The 16,174-nt window shown below is 50.0% G+C and overlaps 1 protein-coding gene across 1 annotated transcript in view; it reads right to left on the reverse strand.

Annotated features, from left to right (window-relative positions):
• DLEC1 (DLEC1 cilia and flagella associated protein) overlaps positions 1-16,174 on the reverse strand; it is a 65,629-nt gene that overhangs the window by 30,198 nt on the left and 19,257 nt on the right. Inside the window, exons 7-11 of the mRNA XM_014584348.2 lie at positions 7,944-8,031; positions 7,126-7,299; positions 6,012-6,148; positions 3,464-3,556; positions 562-652 (exon numbers count right to left, since the gene is read on the reverse strand). Of these exons, the coding sequence (XP_014439834.1) occupies positions 562-652; positions 3,464-3,556; positions 6,012-6,148; positions 7,126-7,299; positions 7,944-8,031 (583 nt within the window). The remainder of the gene's footprint in view (positions 1-561; positions 653-3,463; positions 3,557-6,011; positions 6,149-7,125; positions 7,300-7,943; positions 8,032-16,174) is intronic.

Genomic DNA, 16,174 nt, shown 5'->3' on the forward strand with positions numbered 1-16,174 from the left:
CGACTACGTGGGAGTCCAGCGACATAGCCATTACGCTAACTGCTGGTTCCCCCCTGCAGCTAGTCTTGACCACAGTTCCTGGAGTTGTGGGAAGGAATGGGAGGGGGGCTGTTACACAGATTCACGAACCAAATGGTGATTTTGACAACCTCAGCGAAGGCCCGCTGAGTGAGACGCAAGGAGGATTGTGGGGCGGAGAGGAAGGAAGACTCAGGGCGCCATCTTGGGGCCCTTCGACAGGACGTGCCTCCTGCCTGGAAACCTAGAGGTGACATCATTGGCAATTCCCCAGACGACAGCAAAGGGCGTTTCAGAGTGAAACAGTGAGCGTTCACCTAAGGTTCCCATGTGGCTGTCACTAGAAGGCTGTCTCAGAGCCCACAGTGGCAGTCCCCAAGGTCTGGCCAGAGTGAAGGGCCCAGAAGGAGACCTTGGTACCTGGAGGCCAGAGCGTGCCCTCAGAAACACAGAGAGGGTGCAGCCGTGCCGCTGTCCACACCCTGCAGTGACTGAGCCGAGGCATGCACTGCAGGCCTGCCCCTGGGAGGACCGCAAACCTACCTACGATCGCCAACTCCTTTATCTGGCAGTTGTCGCACACGATGACGAAGGTCTGCCTGGCCTGTCCTAGGCTCGTCGGCAGGAACAAGACCTGGGAGAGCAGGATGGAAGGAAATGGAGAGAAATTGCACAGAGACCCCTCTACAGATGGCTCACAAACAAATAGCAAGGAGCCTCGTGCACAATTTAAAAAATGTGAATGATAAAGGCTGGCAGGTGGCATGGTGGTTAAGGCACTAGACTCTCACATGGCCAACTGCAGTTCTAGCCCTGGACTTGCTTTCCCTTTCTCTCTTTCTGGTCAAACTAAAAAATAATAACAACAAATGTAATTAATTAAATAAATTCTTCTTCTTTTTTTTTTTTTTTTTTTAAATGTAAATGATGGGACCAGCAGACGGTGTAGAGGTTATGTTGCTGGACTCCCACGTAGTCGACCGTGGTTCGAGTCCCGGACTCGGTGGCTTGAAACTCACGCCGGGCGCGTGTGCGTGCGTGCCCAAGATCCCGAGAGGAGAATGGAGGAGAAGGGATTGCAGCGTGATTTCTCGCTTTCTGTCTCTATGTCTCTGTCTGTCTGGTGAGCGCACGCGCCCTATAGTGAAAACCTCTCAAAAAAAAAAAAAAATGCAATGAAGTTTTTTTCTATTTTCCCCCACTGCCAGCCCACTGACCATGATTCTACTCTGTGCTTCTATGAGTGTGACTTTTAAAGATTCCACATGTAAGTGGACCATATGGTCTTTCTGCGCCTGGTTTATTCCGTTTGACAGATTGTCCTTTAGGTTCATCCTTGTTGTTGCAAAGGACAGAATTTCCTTCTTCTGTAAGGCTGACTAATATCCCATTGTGTATACACCCCACGTTTTCTTCACCCACCCATTAGTGGACATTTAGGTTGGTCCCATATCTTTGTTCTTGTGAATAAGGCATAATGAACATGGACGTACAGATAACTTTTTTTTTTTTTTGAGAGGTTTTTGCCACAGGGTGCGTGTGCTTGCCAGAAAGACAGAGAGACAGAGAGAGAAAGCAAGAAATCACCCCCCAGGGAGATGGCCACACCACAATCCCTTCTCCTCCATTCTCCTCTCGGGATCTTGGACACGCATGCACACGTGCCCAGTGTGAGTTTAAGCGACCGGGTCCGGTACTCGAACCGCGGTAGTCTACATGGGAGTTCAGCGACATAGCCATTATGCTAACTGCTGGTCCCGGAAGTACAGATATCTTTTTGACATACAGATTCACTTCCTTTGGATATATACCCAGTAGGGGGATTGCTGAATCATGCAATAGTTCTATTTTTAATTCTTTAAGGAACTTCCAAATTGCTTTTTATTTTTTATTTTTTGAGAGACAGAGTTTTTTTTTTTTTTTTTTGGCTAGAAGGCATGTACACTCACTGGAGAGACAGAGAGAAAATGCGATATCGTCCCCTAAGAGGGGATGGCCATGCCACAATCCCTTCTCCTCCATTCCCCTCTTGGAATTTTTGGGCACACACACACACACACACACACACACACACACATGCCCCACATGAGTTTCAAATCTCTGGGTCTGGGACTCGAACTGCGGTCAGTCATGTGGGAGTCCAGCAATGTAACCATTACAATGTCTGCTGGTCCCTCCCTATTGCTTTATATAATGGCTATACTGATTTATATTCCCACCAAAAATGTTCCCGGGCTTCCTTTTGAAAGGCTTGCCAACACTTGAGATCATTGGTTGTTTTGATAAGACAGTCTAGTAGGAATCTGGTGACATCTCATTGTGGTTTTAACTGACATTTCCCTGACGATTAATGATGTTGAGCGTTTCTTTACAGACCCATTGACCAGTTCTCTGTCTTCTTTTATTTTCCAGAGAAAAAAATTACATTTATTTTAAATATCGGCACAGACATGAACAAGAGAGCCACACCCTAGGGCTCCAGAACAAGACTCGAAGCAGCCAGCGGAAGGAAGCCTTCCTGATCTCACGGCAAAGATGCTTTCGGCGGCAGCTGTCAGACGTGGGGTACCACCTGGGGAACTCGCGCCACACCCCAGACGCATGAACTCCTAACTTCAAGGTGGGCTCAGCGCACATGCGCTTCCTGGTTTCAGAGGTGACTGCAACATGCACAGGTCTTTGAGAATCGCTGGCTCCTGCCCCTCACTGCCTGCTGTCATGGAGCAGGCCAAAGCCAGCCTCGGAGACCAAACAGTTTTCATTCCTGAATGAGTGCTTTCCTCAACGGGCCAGGGAGGAAGGCTGAGCACGTCTGCACAGTCCCCACCCCCAGTCAGGGACAGCTGGGAGCCAGGGAGGGTGGCGGTGCGGAGCGATAGGGGCGAGAAGCACCAGCATTCTCAGTCACTTCTGGGGACCACTGAGCAGCATGAGGAGCTAAAGGGGACAGTCGAAGGCACCCAAGAGAAAAGGAGGAGCCTACAGCCAGGGGCCAGACCTCTGGGAGCTTCTGCAGGGCTTCAGAATGTGGCTTCCAGAAAGTGGCCTTTGCTGACCGTGTGAACTGATGGGACAGGGTGAGCTAAAACGAATCCACTTCTGTGATCTTGACACCAGATGGCGTTGGGTGAGGGAGGAAGGGCCCAAGAGAGACTGAACACTGAGGGAAGACCTTGGTCAACCCCTGGCTAATGGTGTGGACAGGCGATGTTGGGGCAGAAGTTCTAGGGCTGTTGACATTTGCTCTGCGTGAGAGCTCAGCATTCCCGCCCTACACGGTGCAAGAACGCGCAGCTCCCCAGAACCACGAAGGCTGGGATCTGGGGCAGGAGCGGGCACTTAGCTCATGGAAACACAGAGGCAGGTGCCGTCACACAAGCAGCTGAGAAAAGACCGTGACAGACCCCCCAGGAGGTAAGGGAGACGCCCACAGCGAATTACCTACCTCCACTAACGTGGCAAGCCCTGGAGCCAGCTCGAACACCGACGGCATGATTCCAAAGGGAGGTTGCTCAACAAAGCCGACGGTTGCCACAGCCTTAAAGAGAAGCAGAAGATCACGCGATGGTCGGGAAGAGACTGTGCAAGCCAGAGCTCAGAGGACATACTTCGCTCCTGCCAGCACTCAGCCTGCACTCCCGTGACTGAAGGATCACGCATTCCGTCTACGTTAATGAAGAAACGGAGGCTCCTTCATTCAGCAAGCATTCATTCAGCTTTCACCAGGCACCCAGTGCGGTTCTGAAGGTGAAGCAAGTCAGTCCTAGGGCGTCCATAAAGAGCCAACTGCTGGCAGGAGGTACACGAAATACACTGCCAGGTTCTTAGGGTACAAGGAGGGAGGCATGGGAGAAGGCCCCTCCAAGGAGGTGAGCTGAGAAGGCCTTTCCCTGGGCCCTCAAAACACTGTCCTTTCCCTGCTGCAAGGGACGCTGTATGCATCTCCCTCCAGCCCCAGCCCAGCCTCTGCTGTCAGCTCTTGCGTCATGAGGATGGCCACCAGCTTCTTAGCTGAGCTGCAGCCCCAGTGCCGACGCAGAAAGCCACTCTGCATGCCAGGGACACATCCCATGCCTACAAGCCCCTGGCAGGGGGCTCACAGAAACGAGTGAAACGTGATCCTGGAACGTGTAGTCCTGTTGACCTAGCACATGTTTTCTGGACAAACGGGTACAGAGAGATAGCTCTGTGATGAGGGACGTAATGGCGAGAGCAGGGTGGTGCCAGTGCTGGGCTGCTCTGGGGAGCAGTGGAGCCAGGCGAGTGGGGCAGAGTGCATGGGCCCTGCCTCCTGCCCAGCCACCAGGCTCACGGTGCACCCTGGCTGGGGGTGCATAGCTTTCCATTTTTCAGAGACTGCCAGCACACATTTGTATGTGAAACCCTGCCTTTTTATTTTTATTTTTTGGAGAGGTTTTTGCTACAAGGTGTGTGTGCTTGCCAGAAAGACAGAGACAGACAGAGAGACAGAGAGCAGGAAATCACCCCCCAAGGGGGAATGACCATGCCGCAATCCCTTCTCCTCCATTCTCCTCTCAGGATCTTGGACACGCACGCACACACGTGCACACACATCCTTAGAGGACAAGGGAGGGGCTTCGGCTCGCCCAGGCTCGTGCAGGTATTAGCGCCAGGACCAGAACCGCAGTGCTGGTCTCTGCACGCATTTGCTCTCCCCTGGGTTGCGGTGGTTGACTGGGGACTTATACCGTTCTGCTTTCTGCATGTTTCCCATCTTAGGCACACTCTGGCCAGCCGCTCCAGGGGGCTGGTTTTCCCACACGCGCATTCCGTCTACGTTAATGAAGAAACGGAGGCTCCTTCATTCAGCAAGCATTCATTCAGCTTTCACCAGGCACCCAGTGCGGTTCTGAAGGTGAAGCAAGTCAGTCCTAGGGCGTCCATAAAGAGCCAACTGCTGGCAGGAGGTACACGAAATACACTGCCAGGTTCTTAGGGTACAAGGAGGGAGGCATGGGAGAAGGCCCCTCCAAGGAGGTGAGCTGAGAAGGCCTTTCCCTGGGCCCTCAAAACACTGTCCTTTCCCTGCTGCAAGGGACGCTGTATGCATCTCCCTCCAGCCCCAGCCCAGCCTCTGCTGTCAGCTCTTGCGTCATGAGGATGGCCACCAGCTTCTTAGCTGAGCTGCAGCCCCAGTGCCGACGCAGAAAGCCACTCTGCATGCCAGGGACACATCCCATGCCTACAAGCCCCTGGCAGGGGGCTCACAGAAACGAGTGAAACGTGATCCTGGAACGTGTAGTCCTGTTGACCTAGCACATGTTTTCTGGACAAACGGGTACAGAGAGATAGCTCTGTGATGAGGGACGTAATGGCGAGAGCAGGGTGGTGCCAGTGCTGGGCTGCTCTGGGGAGCAGTGGAGCCAGGCGAGTGGGGCAGAGTGCATGGGCCCTGCCTCCTGCCCAGCCACCAGGCTCACGGTGCACCCTGGCTGGGGGTGCATAGCTTTCCATTTTTCAGAGACTGCCAGCACACATTTGTATGTGAAACCCTGCCTTTTTATTTTTATTTTTTGGAGAGGTTTTTGCTACAAGGTGTGTGTGCTTGCCAGAAAGACAGAGACAGACAGAGAGACAGAGAGCAGGAAATCCCCCCCCAAGGGGGAATGACCATGCCGCAATCCCTTCTCCTCCATTCTCCTCTCAGGATCTTGGACACGCACGCACACACGTGCACACACATCCTTAGAGGACAAGGGAGGGGCTTCGGCTCGCCCAGGCTCGTGCAGGTATTAGCGCCAGGACCAGAACCGCAGTGCTGGTCTCTGCACGCATTTGCTCTCCCCTGGGTTGCGGTGGTTGACTGGGGACTTATACCGTTCTGCTTTCTGCATGTTTCCCATCTTAGGCACACTCTGGCCAGCCGCTCCAGGGGGCTGCTTTCCACCCACGGATTTGCTGTTTCCAGGGAGCATCTGCAATCACTTACCCTGAAACTCAGCGGTGGCCAGGGAGCATCTGCAATCACTTACCCTGAAACTCAGCGGTGGCCAGCTCTTTTTGGGCATGATGCAGAACCTGCCGACACTGAGGCCCACATTTTTGCAGATGAAAGTGGTCACCTTTATTCCCCCGATGAGGCAGTGGCCACAGTCCAACACGGGAGGCACTGGAGCCCAGGAGAAGAGAGTGAGAGAGACGATGCATCACTCTGGACTGGTCCTGCTGTCGTTGCTCTCCTGAGGTCACTATGGAAGGGACTGGGGGCCCCAGCCCAGCACCCTGAGCAGGGAGGATGGATGAGAACACGCCGTGACCCCTGGACCCCCTCGGGGTCCAGCCAAGCTGCTTCTGGCCACATGGACGCAGCGCCATAGGACTCTATCCACTCTGGTTAGAGTCGCGAGTCAGTGTCCCCTCGGGACTCATGCCTGAGCAACAGCTACCCCGCGTGGCCCTGGGGGTGGTGGCAGCAGTGAGGGAGGGTCAGAGGCCAACTTCTGGCCTGTGCCAGTTGAAGAAGTTCATAACCTGGGAACCAGCAGTTAGCGTAATGGCTATGTGCTGGACTCCCATGTATTCGACCGCGGTTTGAGTCCCGGACCCAGTGGCTTAAAACTCACGCCGGGCGCATGTGCGTGCGTGCCCAAGATCCTGAGAGGAGAATGGAGGAGAAGGGATTGCGGCGTGACCATCCCCCCTGGGGGGTGATTTCTTGCTTTCTGTCACTATGTCTCTGTCTGGCGCGCACACGCGCCCTATAGCGAAAACCTCTCCAAAAAAAAAAAAAAAAAAAGAAGTTCGTAACCGAGACACCCAGACAGCTTTTCCAAGTAGGCCACCCCCACAGTCCCAGACTTGATGTCACAGAGGGCTTCTCGGGGTGCCCACAGGCCAGCAGGACCTACACTGATGGCCTCCCCTCCTGCCGAAGTCTCCCTCCACTGGGGATATCCCAAAGCAAGCAGGGCCTCAGGGCCTGACACTGTGGAAGCTGCAGAAGCTGCTAACAGGCTCATCCTCAGCACCCAGGAGGCCCTGCCCTGCTGAGCTCTGTGTGCTGCCACACGCAGCCCGAGAGGCAGGCCGTCCTCGGGGGGCCTCGCCAGCCCTAGCTGAACCCCCGCAGGTGGAGCACACACTCACATGTCAGCACCGGGGGCGGCCTCCGGGCCTGCAAGGGGACCATGAGCGTGTGGGCCGACTGGGTCTCGACCAGGAGGAAATCGTCGAAGTCCCCAAGGCAGTCGGGGAGAAACTGGACAATGTACTGGCAGGTCATCCCAGGAGCCACCATTCCACCTTTCCCTGGGAACATCCCTGTGCATGACAAAAGTGACCAATGAGGACTCCGGGGACCGGCCAGATACCAGGGTTTGGGCTCAGCTGCTGCATAGCTGGGGCTGACTCTGTGAGTCAAAGCCTTCCTGGGTAAGGCCGGGCTGATGGAGACGCATCAGGGCATGCGAGGGGTGTAGGCACGCGGGGACAGGGACTCCAGGTGAGCATGCCAGGGCCTGAGGGGCAGCAACACGGCCTGCCTGGAACGCTTAGATGGTCTCAGGCCTGGCCCTATGGTGTGGGCTTCAGTTCCTGGGTAGCAGAGAGCCTGCCGAGATTCCTGAGTGGGGGGTGACATGATCACATACATGCCTGAGACAAACACTCTGACATGAACGCAGGAGGACCGGCTGGCATGAGGAGGGCCTGACTGAGGGCAGCGTCAGCACGAAAGGCAGGGGACAGGGCAGAACCAGTGCCCAGAGAGGGGTTGTCAGGACAGGGTGGCCATCAGGACACTGAGACCTCACTGGGAGTGGGAGGGACCCCCGGTGACGCTGAGAGAGATGTGGGCCTCAGCTCAGGACACAGGGTGGGAGTGGCTGAAGGCCAGGCAGGACAGGAACTGGCAGCAAACCCGGGGAAAACTGAGGCAGTGTAGACGACTCCTCTACTGTTCTCACCCAATCCCAGAGCGAAGTGCGGAGTCGAGGGTGGGATGACTCGCAGGTAGCGACTGGAGGCGGTGATGTTCTGCAGCCCAATCACAGTCTGTCCAGGGGAAGGCAGACAAAATGGTACCACGGCTGGGATTTGCTTAAACAACGGGGCACGGGGTTAATAGAATAAGATTGGCCCCCTGCTGGAAAACCTTGAGGCTGGGTGATGAGTACATGGGGAGTGATAATGCTATTCTATTTCTGCTGGTTTCCAGAAGTTTCCATAGTAAGAAAAAAGAAAAAAGAAACGAGATGGGCCAGCCTAGTGGCTAGTGAGCCAGATTCCCGCGTGGTTGACCAAAGGGTTCAAATCCCAAACCCAGGGCCTTGAAAACACACTGGGTGCATGTGCATACATGCCCCAAATCCCGACAGGATGGAGAAAGGGGGAAGGGATTATGTTGTGACCAAGCCCCATTGAGGGTGCTTTCTCTCTCCCTCCCTCTCTCTCTCTCTCTCTCTCTCTCTGGTGAGTGCACACACACTCTGGTAAATTAAAAAAAAAAAAAAAAAAGGTAAACATAAAGGTGGGAGATGAATCTGGATCTGACCTATTCACCCTATTGTTTAATATAACAACTGGGACCAGCAGTTAGCAGTTAGCGTAATGGCTATGTCGCTGGACTCCCATGTAGCTGACTGCGGTTCGAGTCCCGGACCTGGTAGCTTAAACTCACACCGGGTGCATGTGCGTGTGTGCCCAAGATCCCGACAGGAGAATGGAGAAAAAGGGATTGCAATGTGGCCATCCCCCCTGGGTGGTGATTTCTCGCTTTCTGTCTCTCTGTCTCTCTCTGTCTTTCTAGCGAGTGCACACGCCCTATAGCAAAAAAATAAAAATAAAAATAAATAAAATAAATAAAGTAACAACTACTGGGACCAACAGATGGCATAATGGTTATGTTGTTGGACTCCCATGTAGTCAGCTGTGGTTCAAGTCCCGGATCTGTCAGCTTGAAACTCACACCGTATGCATGTGCGTGCCCAAAATCCCTAAAGGAGAATGGAGGAAAAGGGATTCTGGTGTGGCCATCCCCCCCATGCGGGGGTGATTTTCTGCTTTCTGTCTCTCTGTCTCTCTCTGTCTCTCCAGTGAGCACATGCACCCTATAGCAAAAATAAAAAAGTAACAACTGGGACCAGCATAGCGTAATGGCTATGTTGCTGGACTCCCATGTAGTTGACCGTGATTTGCGTCCTGGACCCGGTGGCTTAAAACTCACGCAGGGCGCGTGTGTGTGCGTGCCCAAGATCCCGAGAGGAGAATGAAGGAGAAGGGATTGCGGCGTGACCATCTTCCCTGGAAGGTGATTTCTCACTTTCTATCTCTCTGTCTCTCTCTGTCTGTCTGGCAAGTGCATGTGCCCTATAGCAAAAACCTCTAAAAAAAATAAATAAATAAAATAACAACTACTCTTTTTTTAAGCTTCTGTTCTGTGTCTTCTCAACCTCACAATAATCAGGGAAGGTGGGGGTTGCAGGGCACACATGTGCTTGCCGGAAAGACAAAGAGAAACAGAGAGACAGAAAGTGAGCAATCACCCCCAATAGGGGATGGCCATGCCAAATCCCTTCTTCCTTCTCTTCTCAGGATTTTGAGCATGCACACACATGTGCCTGGCGTGAGCTTTAAGTCACCAAGTCCAGGACTTGAACCGCGGCTATGTGGGAGTCCAGTGATATGACCATTACGTCATCTGCTGGGCACAGCTGAAGAAACCGAAGTTCAAAGACCCCGTAAGTTACCTAGTAAGCCACGGTGCTGATATTCGAGCCCAGATGTCCGGCTCCCTCTTACCACCTTCCTGCAAGTGGGCCTGTCTCCATCACTTGGCCCACCCAGCCCCCTGGTAAAAGCTGCCTTCTCTGCCCTCTGCCCCAGATTGGGAGACACCTGAGGGCAAGGCCTTGAAACAGCCCCCCATAAAGCACCCAGCACAGTGCCCGGCACAGAAAAGGAGGTGTATATCTTTCACTTCTGTTTTGTAAAATATTAACCAGGAAAAAAAAGGTATAAATTCTAAGACAACAACAGCCACATTCTCTTCACACAAATGAAGAAACCGAAGATTACACACACAGCTGAAACCCTCAATCAGCCCCCTGCACACACATGACATCTACAAACATCTAAAGTCCTGCCTACTTTGACACACAGGTGTGTGTTCCGAAAATGAGCACTTAGGGCCATTTTCGGCCAGGAGAACAAATAGTACCAATCTATGAAGCAAGCCCCAATTTTTTTTTTTCTTTTCTTCTTCTTTTTTTTTGGAGAGGTTTTTTTGCTATAGGGCGCGTGCGCTCGCCAGACAGACAGAGAAAGACAGAGAGACAGAAAGCGAGAAATCACCTCCCAGGGGGGATGGCCACACCAAAATCCCTTCTCCTCCATTCTCCTCTCGGGATCTTGGGCACGCACGCACACGTGCCCGGTGGGAGTTTAAGCGGAGTTTAAGCCACCAGGTCCGGGACTCAAACCGCGGTCGACTACGTGGGAGTCCAGCGACATAGCCATTACGCCAACTGCTGGTTTCCATCTTTTTATTTTTTCTTTTTAATTTACATTTAGTCACATATATCTTCACAGTACGTATTTCTTTTTCCTCCATAAATACTATACGTATCAGTCAAGACAAAGATATTACTATATACATTATTTTGGAAGGGATTATGTTGTGACCAAGCCCCATTGAGGGTGCTTTCTCTCTCCCTCCCTCTCTCTCTCTCTCTCTCTCTCTCTGGTGAGTGCACACACACTCTGGTAAATTAAAAAAAAAAAAAAAAAAGGTAAACATAAGCTTGGGAGATGAATCTGGATCTGACCTATTCACCCTATTGTTTAATATAACAACTGGGACCAGCAGTTAGCAGTTAGCGTAATGGCTATGTCGCTGGACTCCCATGTAGCTGACTGCGGTTCGAGTCCCGGACCTGGTAGCTTAAACTCACACCGGGTGCATGTGCGTGTGTGCCCAAGATCCCGACAGGAGAATGGAGAAAAAGGGATTGCAATGTGGCCATCCCCCCTGGGTGGTGATTTCTCGCTTTCTGTCTCTCTGTCTCTCTCTGTCTTTCTAGCGAGTGCACACGCCCTATAGCAAAAAAATAAAAATAAAAATAAATAAAATAAATAAAGTAACAACTACTGGGACCAACAGATGGCATAATGGTTATGTTGTTGGACTCCCATGTAGTCAGCTGTGGTTCAAGTCCCGGATCTGTCAGCTTGAAACTCACACCGTATGCATGTGCGTGCCCAAAATCCCTAAAGGAGAATGGAGGAAAAGGGATTCTGGTGTGGCCATCCCCCCCATGCGGGGGTGATTTTCTGCTTTCTGTCTCTCTGTCTCTCTCTGTCTCTCCAGTGAGCACATGCACCCTATAGCAAAAATAAAAAAGTAACAACTGGGACCAGCATAGCGTAATGGCTATGTTGCTGGACTCCCATGTAGTTGACCGTGATTTGCGTCCTGGACCCGGTGGCTTAAAACTCACGCAGGGCGCGTGTGTGTGCGTGCCCAAGATCCCGAGAGGAGAATGAAGGAGAAGGGATTGCGGCGTGACCATCTTCCCTGGAAGGTGATTTCTCACTTTCTATCTCTCTGTCTCTCTCTGTCTGTCTGGCAAGTGCATGTGCCCTATAGCAAAAACCTCTAAAAAAAATAAATAAATAAAATAACAACTACTCTTTTTTTAAGCTTCTGTTCTGTGTCTTCTCAACCTCACAATAATCAGGGAAGGTGGGGGTTGCAGGGCACACATGTGCTTGCCGGAAAGACAAAGAGAAACAGAGAGACAGAAAGTGAGCAATCACCCCCAATAGGGGATGGCCATGCCAAATCCCTTCTTCCTTCTCTTCTCAGGATTTTGAGCATGCACACACATGTGCCTGGCGTGAGCTTTAAGTCACCAAGTCCAGGACTTGAACCGCGGCTATGTGGGAGTCCAGTGATATGACCATTACGTCATCTGCTGGGCACAGCTGAAGAAACCGAAGTTCAAAGACCCCGTAAGTTACCTAGTAAGCCACGGTGCTGATATTCGAGCCCAGATGTCCGGCTCCCTCTTACCACCTTCCTGCAAGTGGGCCTGTCTCCATCACTTGGCCCACCCAGCCCCCTGGTAAAAGCTGCCTTCTCTGCCCTCTGCCCCAGATTGGGAGACACCTGAGGGCAAGGCCTTGAAACAGCCCCCCATAAAGCACCCAGCACAGTGCCCGGCACAGAAAAGGAGGTGTATATCTTTCACTTCTGTTTTGTAAAATATTAACCAGGAAAAAAAAGGTATAAATTCTAAGACAACAACAGCCACATTCTCTTCACACAAATGAAGAAACCGAAGATTACACACACAGCTGAAACCCTCAATCAGCCCCCTGCACACACATGACATCTACAAACATCTAAAGTCCTGCCTACTTTGACACACAGGTGTGTGTTCCGAAAATGAGCACTTAGGGCCATTTTCGGCCAGGAGAACAAATAGTACCAATCTATGAAGCAAGCCCCAATTTTTTTTTTTCTTTTCTTCTTCTTTTTTTTTGGAGAGGTTTTTTTGCTATAGGGCGCGTGCGCTCGCCAGACAGACAGAGAAAGACAGAGAGACAGAAAGCGAGAAATCACCTCCCAGGGGGGATGGCCACACCAAAATCCCTTCTCCTCCATTCTCCTCTCGGGATCTTGGGCACGCACGCACACGTGCCCGGTGGGAGTTTAAGCGGAGTTTAAGCCACCAGGTCCGGGACTCAAACCGCGGTCGACTACGTGGGAGTCCAGCGACATAGCCATTACGCCAACTGCTGGTTTCCATCTTTTTATTTTTTCTTTTTAATTTACATTTAGTCACATATATCTTCACAGTACGTATTTCTTTTTCCTCCATAAATACTATACGTATCAGTCAAGACAAAGATATTACTATATACATTATTTTCAGCAAATAGCTTCTCAGTTTTTTGTCAATTGGAAGTACTTTCACTTTTTTTCTTCCTTTTTTCCTCCCTCCCTCCCATACTAAACTTTTTCTTTTCACATTTTGTTTCACGAACGATCTTAATTAAACTAAAAATAGGGACGGAGCTAAAATCCAGTGACAAATGCACTGTAATTTTCTTCTGAAACATTGTTCTCCCTCTCTAACTTATTTGCAAAAAAAAGAAAAAAGTTTAGTCTCAAATTGGTCTGTTATTTGCACAAAGATCCATCAGAATTCAATTTCTTTTTTTTTTTAATGTTTACAGTTTTGTTTAATGAATATCAACTTCCTTATAGAAACCAGGATTTATACTTATTAATAAGAACACATGTACCTGTACACAGATAACTTCATTAAACCAAGATCTTCTCATTATAGATCAAACCTTGCCAACAGGCCTAATCTGGCAGTACCAATCGATTCATTTATTATGGGTGGATTTCCCAATTTACAAATAAAGCTCTTATTTATGGGACAGGTTCCGGGTTTCAGAATGTCTTTAGTGTGTATTTCCTGATACTGGAGGGTTCGAACTCTCCTCTGTCCATCAAATCACATTCACATGCAGCTGCATGGCATTTCGCAGGGGCACCCTTTTACTCCAGAGCTACATACATTAAACAGTTAAATACACATAAAGACATAATGCAGACATGGGACCAGCACTTAGCGTAATGGCTATGTCACTGGACTCCCATGTAGTCGACCGCGGTTTGCGTCCCAGACCCGGCGGCTTAAACTCATGCCGGGCGCGTGTGCGTGCGTGCCCAAGATCCCGAGAGGAGAATGGAGAAGGGATTGCAGCGTGACCATCCCCCCTGGGGGGTGATTTCTCGCTTTCTGTCTCTATGTCTCTCTCTGTCTATCTGGTGAGCGCACGCGCCCTATAGCAAAAACCTCTCCAAAAAAAAAAAGGAAAATTAAAAAAAAAAAAAGACATAATGCAGTCAGATAAATCTCTGGTAATAATTATATGCCCTCCCTTCTTCTTAAACTATCAGGTTGGTGGGAAAGTCATGATGTGTTTTTCTATGCAAAAATGCATCACTTTCCCGATGACCAATATAACTTGCTTATTATTCCTCAAATAAAAACATCCATTACCTGTCTCTTTATCACCCTCTTTCCCCCCTTCCCAGTTGCTCTCACCTGGAATCCTACTCAAGCTTCTATCTGAATACCAGCATTTCAAGAACCAGGCCTAGTTCTCTCTGTCCACCAAAAGGAAGTCTTCGCTGACTATTCTACCCCACATTAACCTAGGCTCTTGTTAAGTCTTTAGCAAGTGTCTAGGTCTAATCTTTCTGTTGCCTAATACCATTAGTTTTTCAGTTTATTTACATTAAAAAAAATTTTTTTTTGGAGAGGTCCTTGCTATAGGGCACGTGTGCTCGTAAGACAGAGACAGAGAGACAGAAAGTGAGAAATCACTCCCCAGGGGGGATGGCCACGCTGTAATCCCTTCTCCTCCATTCTCCTCTCGGGATCTTGGGCACGCACGCACACACGCCCGGTGTGAGTTTTAAGCCACCGGGTCCGGGACTCAAACCACGGTCGACTACATGGGAGTCCAGCAACATAGCCATTACGCTAACTACTGGTCCCATGCATTTTTTTTTTTAAACTTATCTTCCAATGAGAGTACAAATTCTGTAAAGGGCAGATTCCCATATTTTGTTTTTCCTGTATTCCTCATGTACCTTTAGAACAAATACTCTAAATGTCCTGGTTTGAAAAGTAAATGGGCCAACCCAATTCTGACCCGACATGTACATTTGGTGTTCATCACAGACTGGCCTAGACTCGATCTATGTTCTTCATATAAACACGGACATTCTGCTAATCCAGCATGGTTCTGAACACTGGGCATCAGAACTCATCGGCCGACTCTGTGTCCCAGCCATAGGACGGCAGCTGTTCATCCTGCGGGAACTCAGCCTCAATGTCATACACAAAATCTGGGGAACCAGCAGTTAGCGTAATGGCTATGTCGCTGGACTCCCATGTAGTCGATCGCGGTTCGCGTCCTGGACCCGGTGGCTTAAAACTCACACTGGGTGCATGTGTGTGCATGCCCAAGATCCCGAGAGGAGAATGGAGGAGAAGGGATTGCGGCGTGACCATCCCCTCTGGGGGGTGATTTCTTGCTTTCTGTCTATCTGTCTTTCTCTTTCTGGCGAGCGCACACGCCCTATAGCGAAAAAGCAAAACCTCTCCAAAAAAAAAAAAAAGAATGTCATACACAAAATCTGGATCATCCTTCTTCTTCTGGTTTTTCTCAAAAAGCTCGTCCACGATGCTCTTCCCTTTGGCAAGCTCCTTGTCATCTAGTTTGTCCAGGTCTTCCTCAGGATCAATAGCTGTTTCCTGTTTAATTTGTCCCATTGTTTCTGCCAAACACTGCCCCGTAAATAACCTGGTAAAACACAGAATAACTTCTCTAATTGCCTCAGGGGTACTTGTTCCAGGTAACTCTTGTGCCGTGGCTGTGGATTATTCTTTAACTGTTCAGCAGCTCTGGTACAATCTGAAAACTTTGAAAAGTTTCGGACTGGCATGACACGTTGGCGACTTTTCCCCCTTGACTTCATTTTCATAAATTCAGATGATAGCTGGAGGCTGGGATCGAATTCCACACTTCTTGGCAGTGCACATCATCCCTCATACACTTCAGGGTACAGCGGAGGAAATCTGATGAAAATGTTTCAGTTGCATAATGACTTCCCCGGAGAAGTCTGTAGAGCGCATCTTCTCTGGGCACCGTCCAGACCACAGAGAGTAAGAATATTCCATTTCTGATGCACGGCAACTGACACTACTGTATTACTGAACTTATGTAAATAAACATTCTGCCACAAAATAAGAATGTTCATAAATATGTTCCAATGCTAGAGGAGTCAGGAAGAGAGAAAAGATTATGTTTCAATTTTTTTTTTATTATACATTCTCTTTTTTTATTTATTAATTCACTTTACACCATCACAACACACAAATGAATTTTCCATCCAAAATACACTGTGCATTGTCTCAATCAAGCACATCCACATATATGTTCTCAGCAAATAATTTTCCAATTCTTACGTCCTGCATACCTTGCCCTTTGTCTTGCCATCCCTGATTCCCCATCCCCCACCCTCTGCTATGTCCCACCTTCCCCCCCTTTTTCCCTGGCATCCATGGTTGCCCTCCATACCTTCCTCCCACCCCCCCCCATTCAATCT

The sequence above is a fragment of the Tupaia chinensis genome, unplaced genomic scaffold, assembly GCF_000334495.1.
Source record: "Tupaia chinensis unplaced genomic scaffold, TupChi_1.0 Scaffold146584_1, whole genome shotgun sequence".
NCBI classification, from domain to species: Eukaryota; Metazoa; Chordata; class Mammalia; order Scandentia; family Tupaiidae; genus Tupaia; species Tupaia belangeri.